Raw genomic sequence first — 13,875 nt, 5'->3', positions numbered from 1 at the left:
AAGCACAAACTCTATAAAAAGCAGAAATACTATATTAAGCACAAATCCTATAAAAAGCAGAAATACTATATTAAGCACAAATTCTATAAAAAGCAGAAATACTATATTAAGCACAAATTCTATAAAAAGCAGAAATACTATATTAAGCACAAATCCTATTAAAAGCAGAAATACTATATTAAGCACAAATCTTATGAAATAGCAGAAACAGTATGATTTAGCACAATAGTAATAAGTTAAACAGAAAAATTGGAAAAGCAAAATGGACAGCTGAAAAAATGCTGAACATGCTGAGGGTCCCTCAAATATACTTGTTAAATGAAAAAATCAGCATAAAAATGCACAGGGAGAGAGAAGTAAGTTTCTAGGTCAGCCTGGGAGCTGCTGAATTTGAATCCACCAATCAGAGAGCCTGTGTACTTTTTCCCGCCAAAACATGTGCCTCTTTTTACACACGCAGCACAGAGAGGCACAGGATTATTGCAGCCTATTTCTCATAGTGACGACTCCCCTCAAACAAATGACCATAATTTCCAAACCGTAGGGGCTAGAGCGGTCATTCTTACACCGTTTTGTTCAGAAGAGATGGGGGAATCTTCCAGTGTTTACAATTTATCATTAAAATATGAATTATTAAAGATATTTGACTTCTAATGCACCATAACTGAGTAGAGCGAAGCAAAAACTGCCTTGACTTGCCCTCAAACAACGCTTTGTGACTTGAAATCTATTTGGAGTATCGATATCATTCTTTCACCGTAAGAGATAGCAGGCTTTGGTGAACAATCATGGAAATTTTCAGGTCTCTGTGGAAATCCAACAAAAAGTTATGACGAGAGAAAAAAGTGGTTCATTTCCACAGTTTGAAATCTGAAGAAATCTGAGCGAAGGACGAATTTCCTACCCTCAAACAAGTCCAACTCATTTCAGAAGGGTAATAGGTGAGAAAGAAATTCTTGAATTGTGAGCGTCAGGGGTGTCTGAAGATATTCGGGGACAAGCCTCATGTCTTAAAGTCGCTTCGTTAAGGAGATATGACGATTCGAATATGCCTCTCATTACAGAAATCCAGCGATGATTTTGAACAAGCTCTCCATTGACTTTATATGGAGAGTTTTGAGACCTTGTGTTGGTCTGAGGAGATTTGCAAAAATTCTATAAATCCCACAACAATGATAGTGACATTTTCTGAAAGCCAGCAAAAATACCTACGTTTTGATGTATAATTTGTGGAAGTTGAGTGAAAATTGAGCAAGTAGCAAGAAGTTGTTCGGACATGAAGTGAAAATTGCAAAACCTTCAGTGGCACACTGGAAGCCAAGAGCATAGCAACCATAACAACGCATGTATTTTGTGAAAAATCACAATTTTGCAACTCAAAACTTTAAGAGGCATAAAAGTAAAACAGTAAAACATTTGAAAAAGCTGAATCATACCTGAATAGCCCAATAATTTGTGAACATTTTAAAGTTTGAATGGTTGTTCTAGGTGAAAATATGAGGAAGTAGTTAAGTTTCAAAAACAAGCAAATTTTAGCAGAATTGCAGAAGTTTCCCATTCATTTCAATGGGACAAATTAAAGGAAAAAAGCTTAATATTTTAAAAAGTATAATAGTTAAAAATAGCAAAAATCATAGCGTAAATTAGCAGAAATAGCAGAATAGTTTAAAATTTGAACGGTGAAAATCGGCTGAAAATTGTGGAAGTAGTTAAGTGCCAAAAAGTGTACGGAAGCAACTAGAACTAGAAAAATTTGCATTTCCTGCGAAAATGCAGTGTGGATGCTTTAAAGCTGAAGCTGCATGCAAAAAGTAGCTGAAAAAGCTGAAAAGTTGCAGAAATTGTAAAGCTGAAGCTGTCTGCTGAAGATAGTTGAAAATAGCTGAAGAAGCTGAAGAAATCAAAGCTAGTTTTTAAAAAGTTGTTGAAATTTTAATAACTTTGCAGAACAACATCAAGTTAACAAAAATGCAATAACTTAGCAGAAATGCAATAACTTAGAAGAAACATAACAATTCAGCAGAAATGTTGTAATTTACCAGAAGCTACAACTTAGCAGAAATGTAATAATTTAGAATAACATAACTTAGCAGAAATGATATAATTTAGTAGAAAATTAATAACTTGGCAGAAATATTACAACTTATCAGAACTGCTATAATTTTGCAGAAATGTAATTATTAGGAAAAAACTGTAAACAGATAAAAGCTAAAAATGATGAAGTAACCTCAAAGTTACTTGTTTAACTGTAAAAAATGACCAGAAACATTAGAAAAGGAAGAAAACCAATTCAATTAAATTTATATAGCGCCAATTCACAACAAAAGTCGCCTTAAGGCGCTTCATAGATACAGAGAAAAACCCAACAATCATATGACCCCCTATGAGCAAGCACTTTGGCGACAGTGGGAAGGAAAAACTCCCTTTTAACAGGAAGAAACCTCCAGCAGAACCAGGCTCAGGGAGGGGCGGCCATCTGCTGCGACCGGTTGGGGTGAGAGAAGGAAGACAGGAATACCAGCCAGCAGATAAACTGATGTGAAACAAAACCAAAGTAAAATTGCAGAATTTACACAGTTGGTGAAATGTAAAAATGGCAACAAAAAAAACCCAAACAAACAAACAAACAAAAAAACAAAAACAAACAACATTTAGTTAATAAATGCACAAGATGATTTGATGATAAATATGGTACCAATCTACAAAATACTGTCGAAATGAAGTCCACATTGTGATATATTTCAGGTGTGGAGAGTCACACAGCTAAACAATCGATGTGCATATTTAAAGAATCCAATAAAGAACATTGTTGTGGAATAAATTACAGTGAATAATAATCACTGCCCTGCGTTAGAGAGTGACTTATGATGAGGTATTAATTGGCTTAACTTTACCTCTAACAGCTTTTCACATAGTGCTGTGACCAGGGTGAAATCCATCATAAAGTAACTGTAAACAGTAGAACCATTAGCATGAATGTTATGGTTCTACTCTGATCAAAACTCAAGTCAGCTGTTTGACCTGATATAAAATGATAAAGAGGAACACATATAAATGACCTTTATGAACTTTTCAAAATGACTTTATATGTCTGACCCATTATCTATATATATTAGAGCAGATGTGGAAAACCACTGTTAGACCTACTCTATACTAACACAAACACAGTCACAAATTCATTGCTAGTGTGACATGTGGTCCTTTTTGCCTTTGACCAATGATATGCTGGTTACTTGGACCAGTTTAGTATTTGCTGTCACAGAGGAATGTTAACCATAAATCCAAAAGACAAAACTGAAAAAATATGTTAATTGCAAACATGTTTTTGCTTAGTAAAAGGATTGAAATTACATGGAAACTATCACCTTAAAGCCTCATTGTAAATATCATCACAAACAGATGTTTTCCACGCGGTTAACAAAGCTCCACCACATCCAATCACTGCATATAAATCTAAAAGAAAACAACAACAAATAAAATGTAATTAACACAAGTGAAGTCTAAGGAGCTTGGACAGAAAAGCGTCTGGACTTCTTTGAGTTTCTTGAAGACGTTTCACCTCTCATCCGAGAAGCTTCTTCAGTTCTAAGGGTCAATGGTGGAGAGTCCCAGATTTAAACCCAGTGTGAGTTTCTCCCCAAACAGGGACAAAGAACCCCCTGATGATCCTCTACCTAATCACATGAGCCAAGGTGTGAAAGTGGGTGTGGGTCCCAATCAGCCAGGGTTTTGGGTGAGCTCATTGTGAAACCTGGCCCCACCCTATCATGTGATTTCCTGAGGTCAGGAAATCACCCACGCCCACTCCCAGGATGTGAGTGGACTTTACAGTGTCTGGGGAGGGAACTCAAAACTGGATTATAGATGGCAGACAGTTGGTGTTGTAAACCACCGCCTCTGTTCAAAGATGGTCGCTCACAGTGGACGTAAATGGCTTCTTTCACTCCTCCATCTATCCAAAATGTGAACATTGGCATCCTCAAAGAGTGACCTTTGTCCTTTAGATGCAGATGAACTGCTGAGTCTTGTCCCGTGGAGGTGGCTCTTCTGTGTTGTGCCATGCGCTGGTGAAGTGGCTGTTTGGTCTCTCCGATGTAGAAGTCTGGGCATTCCTCGCTGCACTGTACAGCATACACCACATTGTTAAGTTTGTGTTTAGGAGTTTTGTCTTTCAGGTGAACCAGTTTCTGTCTGAGTGTTTTGCTGGGTCTGAAGTACACTGGGATGTCGTATTTGGAGAAAACTCTCCTGAGTTTTTCTGATACACCGGCTACATAGGGGATGACAATGTTGTTGTGTCTGTCTTTCTTATCCTCCCTCGCTGGTGTCTGATGTTCTTTTCTGTGAAGCTGGAATGCAGGCACACTGGACGAGCTTGTTCTAAAAAATACAGAAAAAGGAACATTTTATTTGTCTGTAGAAACCCTAAAAACTACAAATAAGTTATACAATGAACAATATTGAAATACCTTATAGGTGCTGCGGGCCACATAACCAGAATCCAGAGCAATCTCACACTTACATGATGGTGAGGAAAGACATGAGCTCTGCAATGAGGTTTGAATGTCTCAGTTGGGACACTGAAGAACTCAGAAGACAGCAATACCTGCACCGAGAGACAGAGTAGAAAAAGCATAGATTTGTAATCCATAATGTCAATTAAAACTCAAAAAGTGTCAACAAGTATAATCATTTGAGTGTGGAATTGTTTATTCAATAAACAGGATTTTAATTAATTAATTGAATTAAAAACACTGACATTTTTTATCAAAGATAAAGAATCATACCTCTCTCTGCTCTGAGGATCACTGAGCATCTCTGACAGGAAATACAGTTTCCTCAGTAGGAGTCATCATTGATGGTCTCAGAGGTTGTAGTGTGGCAGCATGATGATGGTCTCCAGATCAGGCAGGAGGTCAGGTGATGGTTGTGTCATCTTCTCCATTGAAGACACACTGGTATTGCAGTTCATAACACAGCAGTCTCCTTGTGGCATGTAGTTATCTGTGCAGTCCAGCACTGATGGATCAGGTTTGGCTCAGCAGTTCATGAAGATGGTGTTAAGATGTTGTTGTTTCAGCTGAGGATGGTGAAGTTTGAAGGTTTTCCCACAAAGGAGACTGTGCCCTATCTGAAAAAATATATCTAACAAAACACGTGCTTATAACACCACCCACCCAGCTCAGCCCCCAAGTGTCTATGTAATGCTGGTATGGGGTGTCGGTTACTAAGTCTAATTAGTACATGGGGGATGACAATGTTGTTGCATCTGTCTTTCTTATCCTCCCTCGCTGGTATCTGATGTTCTTTTCTGTGCATCTTTGCTGACTTTATAAACGCCTAATTAGGATAGCCACATGTTTTAAGCGCTTCATTTACATGTGTGTGTTCCTTCTTTTTCCCTTCAGGCTTAGAGGGAACATGTTCTGCCCGGGGGGGTGGGGGGGTCCTAATTACTCCAAGTTTGTGTTCCAGAGGGTGATGGGAGTCAAAGAGGAGGTACTGGTCCGTGTGTGTGGGCTTCCGATAAACTTCAATGTTGAGGTTGCCATTCTCTTCAATGTGCACAGCGCAGTCCAGGAAAGGCAAACAGTCGTCCTTTGTGTCTTCCCTGGTGAACTTGATGTTTTTATCCACGGCGTTAATGTGCGCAGAGAAGGATTCCACTTCTTGAGTTTTGATTTTGACCCAGGTGTCGTCTACATATCTGTACCAGTGGCTGGGTACTCTCCCTTTAAAAGAGCCAAGAGCCTTCCTTTCCACTTCCTCCATGCAAAGGTTGGCTACAATAGGTGACACGGGGGAGCCCATGGCACAGCCATGTTTTTGTCTGTAGAAACCCTCGTTGTATTTGAAATATGTAGTGGTGAGGCAGAGGTCTAACAGTGTGCAAATCTGATCGGGTGTGAAGTTGGTCCTGTCTTCCAAGGAGCTGTCTTCTTGTAGTCGTTTTCTGACAATCTCCACTGCCTCTGTAGTGGGTATGCAAGTAAAGAGAGAGACTACATCAAAGGACACCATGAGAACCTTCACAGACATAACACAAGAGAAGACTTTTGATTTAATAACTAAGCTTAAAATAAATGTTACCTTTGAATATTTGTGGGAAAAATCTGATGCTACCCCAAGAATACAAAGCCACACTGGAAATGATGACAGGCTTGCAGCCCTCTGTCTTCCTGGATGAAGTGCCTGATCAGTAGCAGTGAGTTGACAGAAGTCAGTGTCTGTAAGAGTGGTCAAACACTGATACTCTGTCCACTTGCGTAGAGTCTAAGAAGCTGGAATGCAGGCACACTGGACGAGCTTGTTCTAAAAAATACAGAAAAAGGAACATTTTATTTGTCTGTAGAAACCCTAAAAACTACAAATAAGTTATACAATGAACAATGTTGAAATACCTTATAGGTGCTGCGGGCCACATAACCAGAATCCAGAGCAATCTCACACTTACATGATGGTGAGGAAAGACATGAGCTCTGTAATGAGGTTTGAATGTCTCAGTTGGGACACTGAAGAACTCAGAAGACAGCAATACCTGCACCGAGAGACAGAGTAGAAAAAGCATAGATTTGTAATCCATAATGTCAATTAAAACTCAAAAAGTGTCAACAAGTATAATCATTTGAGTGTGGAATTGTTTATTCAATAAACAGGATTTTAATTAATTAATTGAATTAAAAACACTGACATTTTTTATCAAAGATAAAGAATCATACCTCTCTCTGCTCTGAGGATCACTGAGCATCTCTGACAGGAAATACAGTTTCCTCAGTAGGAGTCATCATTGATGGTCTCAGAGGTTGTAGTGTGGCAGCATGATGATGGTCTCCAGATCAGGCAGGAGGTCAGGTGATGGGTGTGTCATCTTCTCCATTGAAGACACACTGGTATGGCAGTTCATAACACAGCAGTCTCCTTGTGGCATGTAGTTATCTGTGCAGTCCAGCACTGATGGATCAGGTTTAGCTCAGCAGTTCATGAAGATGGTGTTAAGATGTTGTTGTTTCAGCTGAGGATGGTGAAGTTTGAAGGTTTTCCCACAAAGGAGACTGTGCCCTATCTGAAAAAATATATCTAACAAAACACGTGCTTATAACACCACCCACCCAGCTCAGGCCCCAAGTGTCTATGTAATGCTGGTATGGGGTGTCGGTTACTAAGTTTAATTAGTGCATCAGAAAGCGGGGGCTACACCTAAAGCCCACACTTTCTGATGTCTTTGTTTATTAGCAGCTTTTTCCAGCTGCTCAGAGAATTCTGACTTGGCCTTTATCCACCCAAACCCAAACCCACCCGGATAAAGGCCAAGTCAAACTCACACACCATACCAGCATTACATAGACACTTGGGGGCTGAGCTGGGTGGGTGGTGTTAAACTGTAGTCGGGAACTTTCAGAAAACTATCCATTTACTTCTAAATCAGTTTTTATACATATTCTGTAAGCTGTACTAATGTTTTTCTCTACATAATGTATCATTATAGACATCTCTGGTAGCCTAAAGATAGTTTAAAACTTTTGACATTTTTTACCTGTAAAACATGATAAGCAAAAACTCATTCATCACAAAAACTTTTGATTCTACAAAATCTACTATAATCAAGAAAATATAATTGTCTGTATTTATTCGTGTATGTCATCATAATAAATACCTGCATTTATCTGGGATTTATTTATTTACTATTTCATATTTTAAAGCCCTTGGAGGGGAAGATCTCGTTTGTTGAGCTACATACGTCATAGTAAAAAGATTTAGTCATTTAAAACATGATGTTGGTTTATCAAATGTTGCAGCACATTTCAGATCAGAGGTGCATGATAGCAGATGTTCTCTGCTCTGCATGAAGTTCAGCAATGATTTGGTGAAATGATTAATAACATTGCAATAAGAAAGGGTCTTCTGACAGACAGAGTAGGGAAGACCCTTTTTTCAATGAAAAATCTTTTTCATGCTCTACAATCAGTAAACTCTGTAACAAACATGATCTGTAATTGTTTCAAAACTCACCAGACGACTTCATGATTGGCTCGAGGACAGGACACAAAAGACAGGGTTGTGGTAACTGTAATATGATCTCAGAACACCTGAATACAGACATTTCTGTGGCTGAGAAATAAAAATGAGGTCAAGCAGGGTGTTCTTGTCTGTAGTGGCAGAAGTGATCAGCTGTGAATACCCTCTCGACTGAAACTGCTCCAGAATCTGTTTTCTTCCACTCTGCAACTGGTTCTCATTAAAATCTCCACACACAATTATTGGGTGACAGTCCATTATTTCAAGTGAATCTAAAAGACTTACCAGGTTTTGCATGAATGGTGTCAAACTGTAGTCAGGGGGTCTGTACACAACAGCAATGAGTGCAGGGAATGGAGCCTGAACCTTCAACACTAAAAACTCAAGATCAGTGACATTATGCAGATACTGTTTTACCTGAACCTGAAAATGATTCCTCAAATACACAACAACTCCCCCACCACTTCTGCTGGCCATGTGAGGAAAGTTTGTGTAGGACACATGTCTGTTGCGTTTGAACATGGTGTAGCCATCCAAATGAAGACTGTCTGCAACAAAGGAGCCTTGAAGGTGAGACTCAGTGAGACACAAAACATCTGCTAAACACATTTCATGATGACTCTTGATGTCACTGATGTGAGATGGCAAACCCTCCGTATTGTGATGGATCAGTGTAAGAGTGTCAAGTCTGCTGGCTGTTTCTCTGACCTGAAGAAGAGGCATCATTTCCTCAACACTGGCTTGTCTCATGGTTTGGAGCGCTGCAGTTACCTCGGGATTGGCGTAAATCTTTTTCTCATCCAAGTCCTGCAAATAGAGTCCACTGAGAGACGTCACCCTGCTGAGAGCAACGTAAGCCATACCTGGTTCAAAAATGTTCTTCATTGAAACTACAGCTGTCTGTGTTGTAAGACCCTGAGTTTTGTGAATTGTGCAGGCGAATGCTAGCTTTACAGGAAACTGTCTGCGTACTGCTCCTTTAAACTTCAGACTCTCCTCTGCTCTCTCAATGTAAACCAGATCATCAGATGCTGCATTAGCACTGTGGTTGTGTCTCATAGGCTGCCGGTTGTCCATCCTGAGCCCCAGTTTAATTATGTGTCCATCATTTTCAGATCTCACCACCTTTACCAGTATACCAAAAGCACCGTTGACTAAACCGTTTAGTGTGTCCAAGTTTCTGGTCAGCATGACTCGAGCTCCTTCAGCAACATTCAGAGTGTCAGGTAAATCATTTCGCCCACCTGTAAATGGTTTGTCTCTTCGTTCCATTCTGCCTGTACATTTATCCTTCTGGAAATCGTCTGCATTGATTATTATGATGTTTGAATGAAGCTTCTTCAGGGTATCTATGTTGTGGGATTCCACATTCTTGTTGGTGGCATAAATGTGTAAGACCTCAGTTGGACATTCTTCTGGTGCAGTCACAGCCTGTGACAACAAATCTCTGTCGCACTGAGAAAGCTCATCTGTCTTTTCTTTGACTCTAATCCTGTTCAGCATCTCTGCAAAGGCCACATCATCTTTCTGACGCATGATCTCGGTTAGAGTGATCATCTGAAAATGTTCCTGCCATAGGTCAATCTGTTCTGGATCGTAAACACAGAGAGGTTTAGACTGTCGCACTGGTGGCAGCTGGTAAAAATCTCCAACAGCTAAAACTGACATTCCACCAAAAGGTCTCTGAGTGCCTTTGATTTGTTTCAGTCTTGCATCCACATAGGCAAAAAGGGGTTTTGAAACCATTGAAATCTCATCAATAACAATAATTTCAGCATTCATCAGCTCAGATCTGACTTCATCCAGTTGGTTACCAAGTCCTTGAATGGGTGGTTTCAGACTCCTGGGTAGTTTCAGTAGAGAATGTAACGTAGAGCCACTGATAGAAAAAGCTGCTGTACCGGTAAATGAAGTCAGTAAAACAGTTGGATTTGATATGTCAGCTTCTTCTGCATTAGCAGGCAGTCTGCTCAGGATCTTTGATGCTTCAGAATGAATACACTTAATCAGGTGTGACTTTCCAGTTCCTGCACCACCGTTGATATAGAAGAAAAATGGATCTGGGTTCAAACCACAAACTCGCTGAATACACCAGTCTCTTATGGCATAGAACACGCAGGCCTGCTTCTGGTTCAGATTCTGATACATTACACGTACCACGGCTGGATCTACTGCAGGTTGTTCTCTGACGGCTCTGATCTTTGTTACAGCATCAGACTGACGACTGTAGTCGGGAACATTCTCCTGTTCGTTCTCATCATCAGAATGTCTCTCAGGAAGATTCTCATCACATTGCAGCCTCACAACTTCAGATTCAGGAGCCAGATTACACCATTCATCAATCACAACATCCCTATTTTGTTCAAACTCTTCCAGTGCACTCTCAATATCCTCAGAGTTCTTCTCATACTTGTCTTTATTTCTTTTCACAACCCTTTTCACAGACTCACTGTGGTCTGAACATGGAAGTCGTACAAAACCTGAGTTGTAGAAGGACTGATAGGTTTGGAACCCTTGTGGTTTCAGTTCCTGCTCTGATCTGTGTGGAAGGTAAAGTCTCAACAGTCGACCATAATATTGCTCAGGATCTTTTTCCTGTGAACAGTGGTAATACCTGATTATAGCTGGTTTATCATTCTTTCGCCTTTGTACAAATCCAAGCTGGTTTAGAAGAGGAAGCACATCTTTTCCTTCATTTGGACCACTCACCAACCTGCACAAGGCAGCAAAATCAGCCAGTGACATTTCCTCATATTCTGGGGTCTCAGGTCTGCATTTGTATTTATCACTCAAACTTGTCATCCAAATATTACAACTGTCGTGTGTTGTGCTTTCCAGGAAGCTCATGGGCCGACTCATTTTTACTGGGTTATCATCTGTTGGTACAAATACAACACTGCGGGAACATTTTTTCATTTTTAGGCCACAGACTCGAGTCACACACTCCTGTGCGCTGATTTCTCTCTTTTTTGAGTAAGCCTGCATCACAGCTCTCATTTCATCACATTCATTGACGGTGTTCTTATCAGAGTTGTCAATAACTGTCTTCAGGTATTCAGAGAGGCCAGATTCTTTCTTTGTTATATATTTACAGAGGTATTCTATACATGAATAGGCATTCAAAATGAATGAGACATCTAAATTAGAGTTCCAGGCTTCAAGCAGGTCTGGGTTGTAATTGTTGATCCAACACTCATTTGGGTCACGTTTCAGAATCAGAGCTGTTTTCTTGTTTATGTCTTGGAGGCATTGTTCATACTCATTCATTGTCAAGTTGCATCGTGACAGAATCTGCTCTATGGTGAGGGAAGCAGCTTCAGGTTCCTTCAGCAGGTTCAACAAAGGTCTGAGTTTGGCTTTTGCAGCTTCAGTGTCTGAATCCTCATCCTGTCTCACAATCATTGTTCTTGTGGCTGGTGGTTTGGGAAACCCAAATCTACAACCAGAGTTCACACTCTTAAAGCATGTCTTTGTGTGGTTTTTGCTGTGCTTTTGTAGCTCAGTGACTTTTTTGTGCAGTTCAGGTTGTTTTTCTGGATCAGGGAGTTGAGCTGAGATGTATCTGTCAACAAAGTCACAGACAGTTTGGTCGTCATCCACATCTGCTTCTACCTTTTCTCGAATCCACAGCAACATGTGTATATGCGGACTACCTCTGTGCTGGAACTCAACTCTGTAAAAGTAATCAATGATCTCACCAAGGGGCTGTGCAGGAGAAAAAAGCAAATCTCTGAACAAAGCCTCAACACGTTTATCAAACATTCGCATGGTGGTTACTGGATTTGATCTTAGAATTTCACACTTTTCTGACCAGTCCAGGGCTTCAAAATCAACCTCTTCACCTTGCTGTCTCTTTATTGCTTGAATCACTTCAGGCCATCTCATCTCAGCAGCAGAGAAAGTGACAAAGAACTGAGGTGTTCCTATTTGGCGAACCATGCTGAATAGATCTCTGGTAGTTTTCTGCCAGTAAGCTGGAGTTCCTCTGAGTGGCTGCATAAATCTGATTGCATCTTTATTTCTTACCAGCTTCTCTACTTCTGTCTTACTTTGTAACATTCCTGATGTGATTTTGCGTCCATCTTTGGTCATAGTTTTACCTTTCCTTAGCTGTATTGTCATGCTGGAATTAGCCAAATGTATTTCAGTGACAAACTGTGAGAAAAACAGGTAATTTGTGTCTTTAGCAAATCTTGCATCAATGTTGAAAAGCCTTGACTTGAAGTAAGCACTTGGTGTGAGCTTGAGACGTCTCTTTTCATCCAGTGTATTCTGACCAGTAGGAAACTGCACAGGAAATGCCATGGCTTCCAAATGAGGAGTTCTGAAGAAGCTAACAGGATTGTTTCTTTCTGCAGGAGCCACACAATATGTGTTATCAGTGAAACAGAGAATCTCTTCTGAAATGTCTACAGGCTGCAGACAACTTTCTAGAGCAAAACCTCCATTGTTCAAATCACTTTCTGGTTCATCTGGATTTTGTTCCTCTGGTTGTTCATCACAGGATTGCATATTAATATCTTGGTCACTTTGAGACTCACTTTCGCACAAAAGGGCATCTTTTTCATAGTTGTCAATTTCCATTAAATCTGCTTCATTATAATCATCACTTGCCATGCTGGCTTCATCACTGCTGTCATCATCAGGTAACGTTGGATCACAAAGCAATGCATCATCTCTGATAACAATATCTGTGTACTGTGGATGAATTTGTTTCAGTTTACACAGAGCTTGAATGAGTTTAGACCAGGTGACAGTCTGGAACAGCTGATGGCCTTTGTAGCACAGTCGTCTTTTCAATTTCACCCTCATGATCTGTGATTGGCTTCTGATCCTCGGTAAACTGTCAACTGTTTGTTGGACCTCAGATGGTACACACACCACATTACCACGTATGAGTCTCTGTCTCCCCTTTGGAAGAGGAATAATCTTAGCAAATGGTATGCATTTGGCAATCAGATGTCTCTCCAGAATGTTGAGATCACACAGTTCAGCTGGAATATCCTGCAGTTCTAAACCATTAACAGCAGCAAGCCTGGGCATGCATCCACTTTTGAGGGAACTGTGACACGTGTGACAGATATACTCTTTTTTTCTCTCAACAGGAAAGCTGCAGTGATCATGACATGCTTCATCACACACATGAACATATTTACCAGTTAGACACTGATGAGCTAAAGTCTGGTGTTTTGAGTAGTTTTCTCTTTTGCAGATTTTCACCTGATTAGGAAAAGAAGCTTTTAGACAAACAGTACAAACATAAGATGGTGCTGACTTAATGTTTGATCTGAAACGAGATATGGCCTCATTCATTAAAATGTTCTCTGGATGACACTGTAAAGTCTCAGCTGGTCGATGCATCTGGCGATATTTTCGTTTTATGTTCATTGCACATCTGACATTATGCATCTGTCTGAAAGAAAAACCGTTCCAATATTTTACTCTCATTCGTTCTCTCATATTGTCCTTGTGTTGTTGCTGAAATTGTTTCTCTTCTCCATACCGCTTAGTCATGTAAGATCGTTTTTTCTTTTTAAATTCTTCGCTTTCTTTATATAGGTTATATACATATGACCTCATGTAAGCTTTATGTTTTTCTCTGAATCCAGCACAAGTTCTGTATGTTCTTCTTATACGCTCCTTCTGCTTATCTCTGAATATGGGAGACTCTCTATATGTTCTTGTTACACGTTCCTTCTGCTTTTCTCTGAATATGGGAGACTCTCTATATGTTCTTGTTACACGTTCCTTCTGCTTTTCTCTGAATATGGGAGACTCTCTATATGTTCTTATTACACGTTCCTTCTGCTTATCTCTGAATAGGGGATTGTCTTTATATGTCCTTATGACACGTTCTCT

At 39.9% G+C, this 13,875-nt stretch overlaps 1 protein-coding gene and 1 long non-coding RNA gene across 7 annotated transcripts in view; both read right to left on the bottom strand.

Moving 5' to 3' along the window:
- The window catches only part of LOC308407723 (uncharacterized protein), a 34,975-nt gene extending 22,248 nt beyond the window's left edge, over positions 1–12,727 (bottom strand). Inside the window, exons 1-3 of one of the 6 annotated variants that reach the window (XM_080899559.1) lie at positions 8,725–12,727; positions 8,434–8,564; positions 8,210–8,341 (exon numbers count right to left, since the gene is read on the bottom strand). In XM_080899559.1, coding sequence (XP_080755685.1) covers positions 8,454–8,564; positions 8,725–12,633 — 4,020 coding nt within the window. In that variant the 5' untranslated portion in view covers positions 12,634–12,727 and the 3' untranslated portion in view covers positions 8,210–8,341; positions 8,434–8,453. Of the gene's footprint in view, positions 1–7,654 lie in introns of those variants that run through there. The other 5 variants (XM_080899556.1, XM_080899558.1, XR_013973711.1 and 2 more) reach the window with 5 other exon arrangements.
- Positions 2,040–7,094, bottom strand: LOC308407621. The gene is made up of 6 exons (XR_013973702.1): positions 6,720–7,094; positions 6,402–6,538; positions 6,091–6,312; positions 4,788–6,002; positions 4,470–4,606; positions 2,040–4,380 (listed from the first exon to the last, which is right to left on the bottom strand). It is a non-coding gene; the product is annotated as an uncharacterized lncRNA (long non-coding RNA).
- Positions 12,728–13,875: the final 1,148 nt, after the last annotated feature.

The sequence above is a fragment of the Rhamphochromis sp. 'chilingali' genome (genome assembly GCF_963969265.1).
Source record: "Rhamphochromis sp. 'chilingali' genome assembly, chromosome: 12".
NCBI lineage: Eukaryota > Metazoa > Chordata > Actinopteri > Cichliformes > Cichlidae > Rhamphochromis > Rhamphochromis sp. 'chilingali'.
Note: the sequence above shows the minus strand (reverse complement) of the source record. Positions and strands in the feature narration are given on the sequence as shown.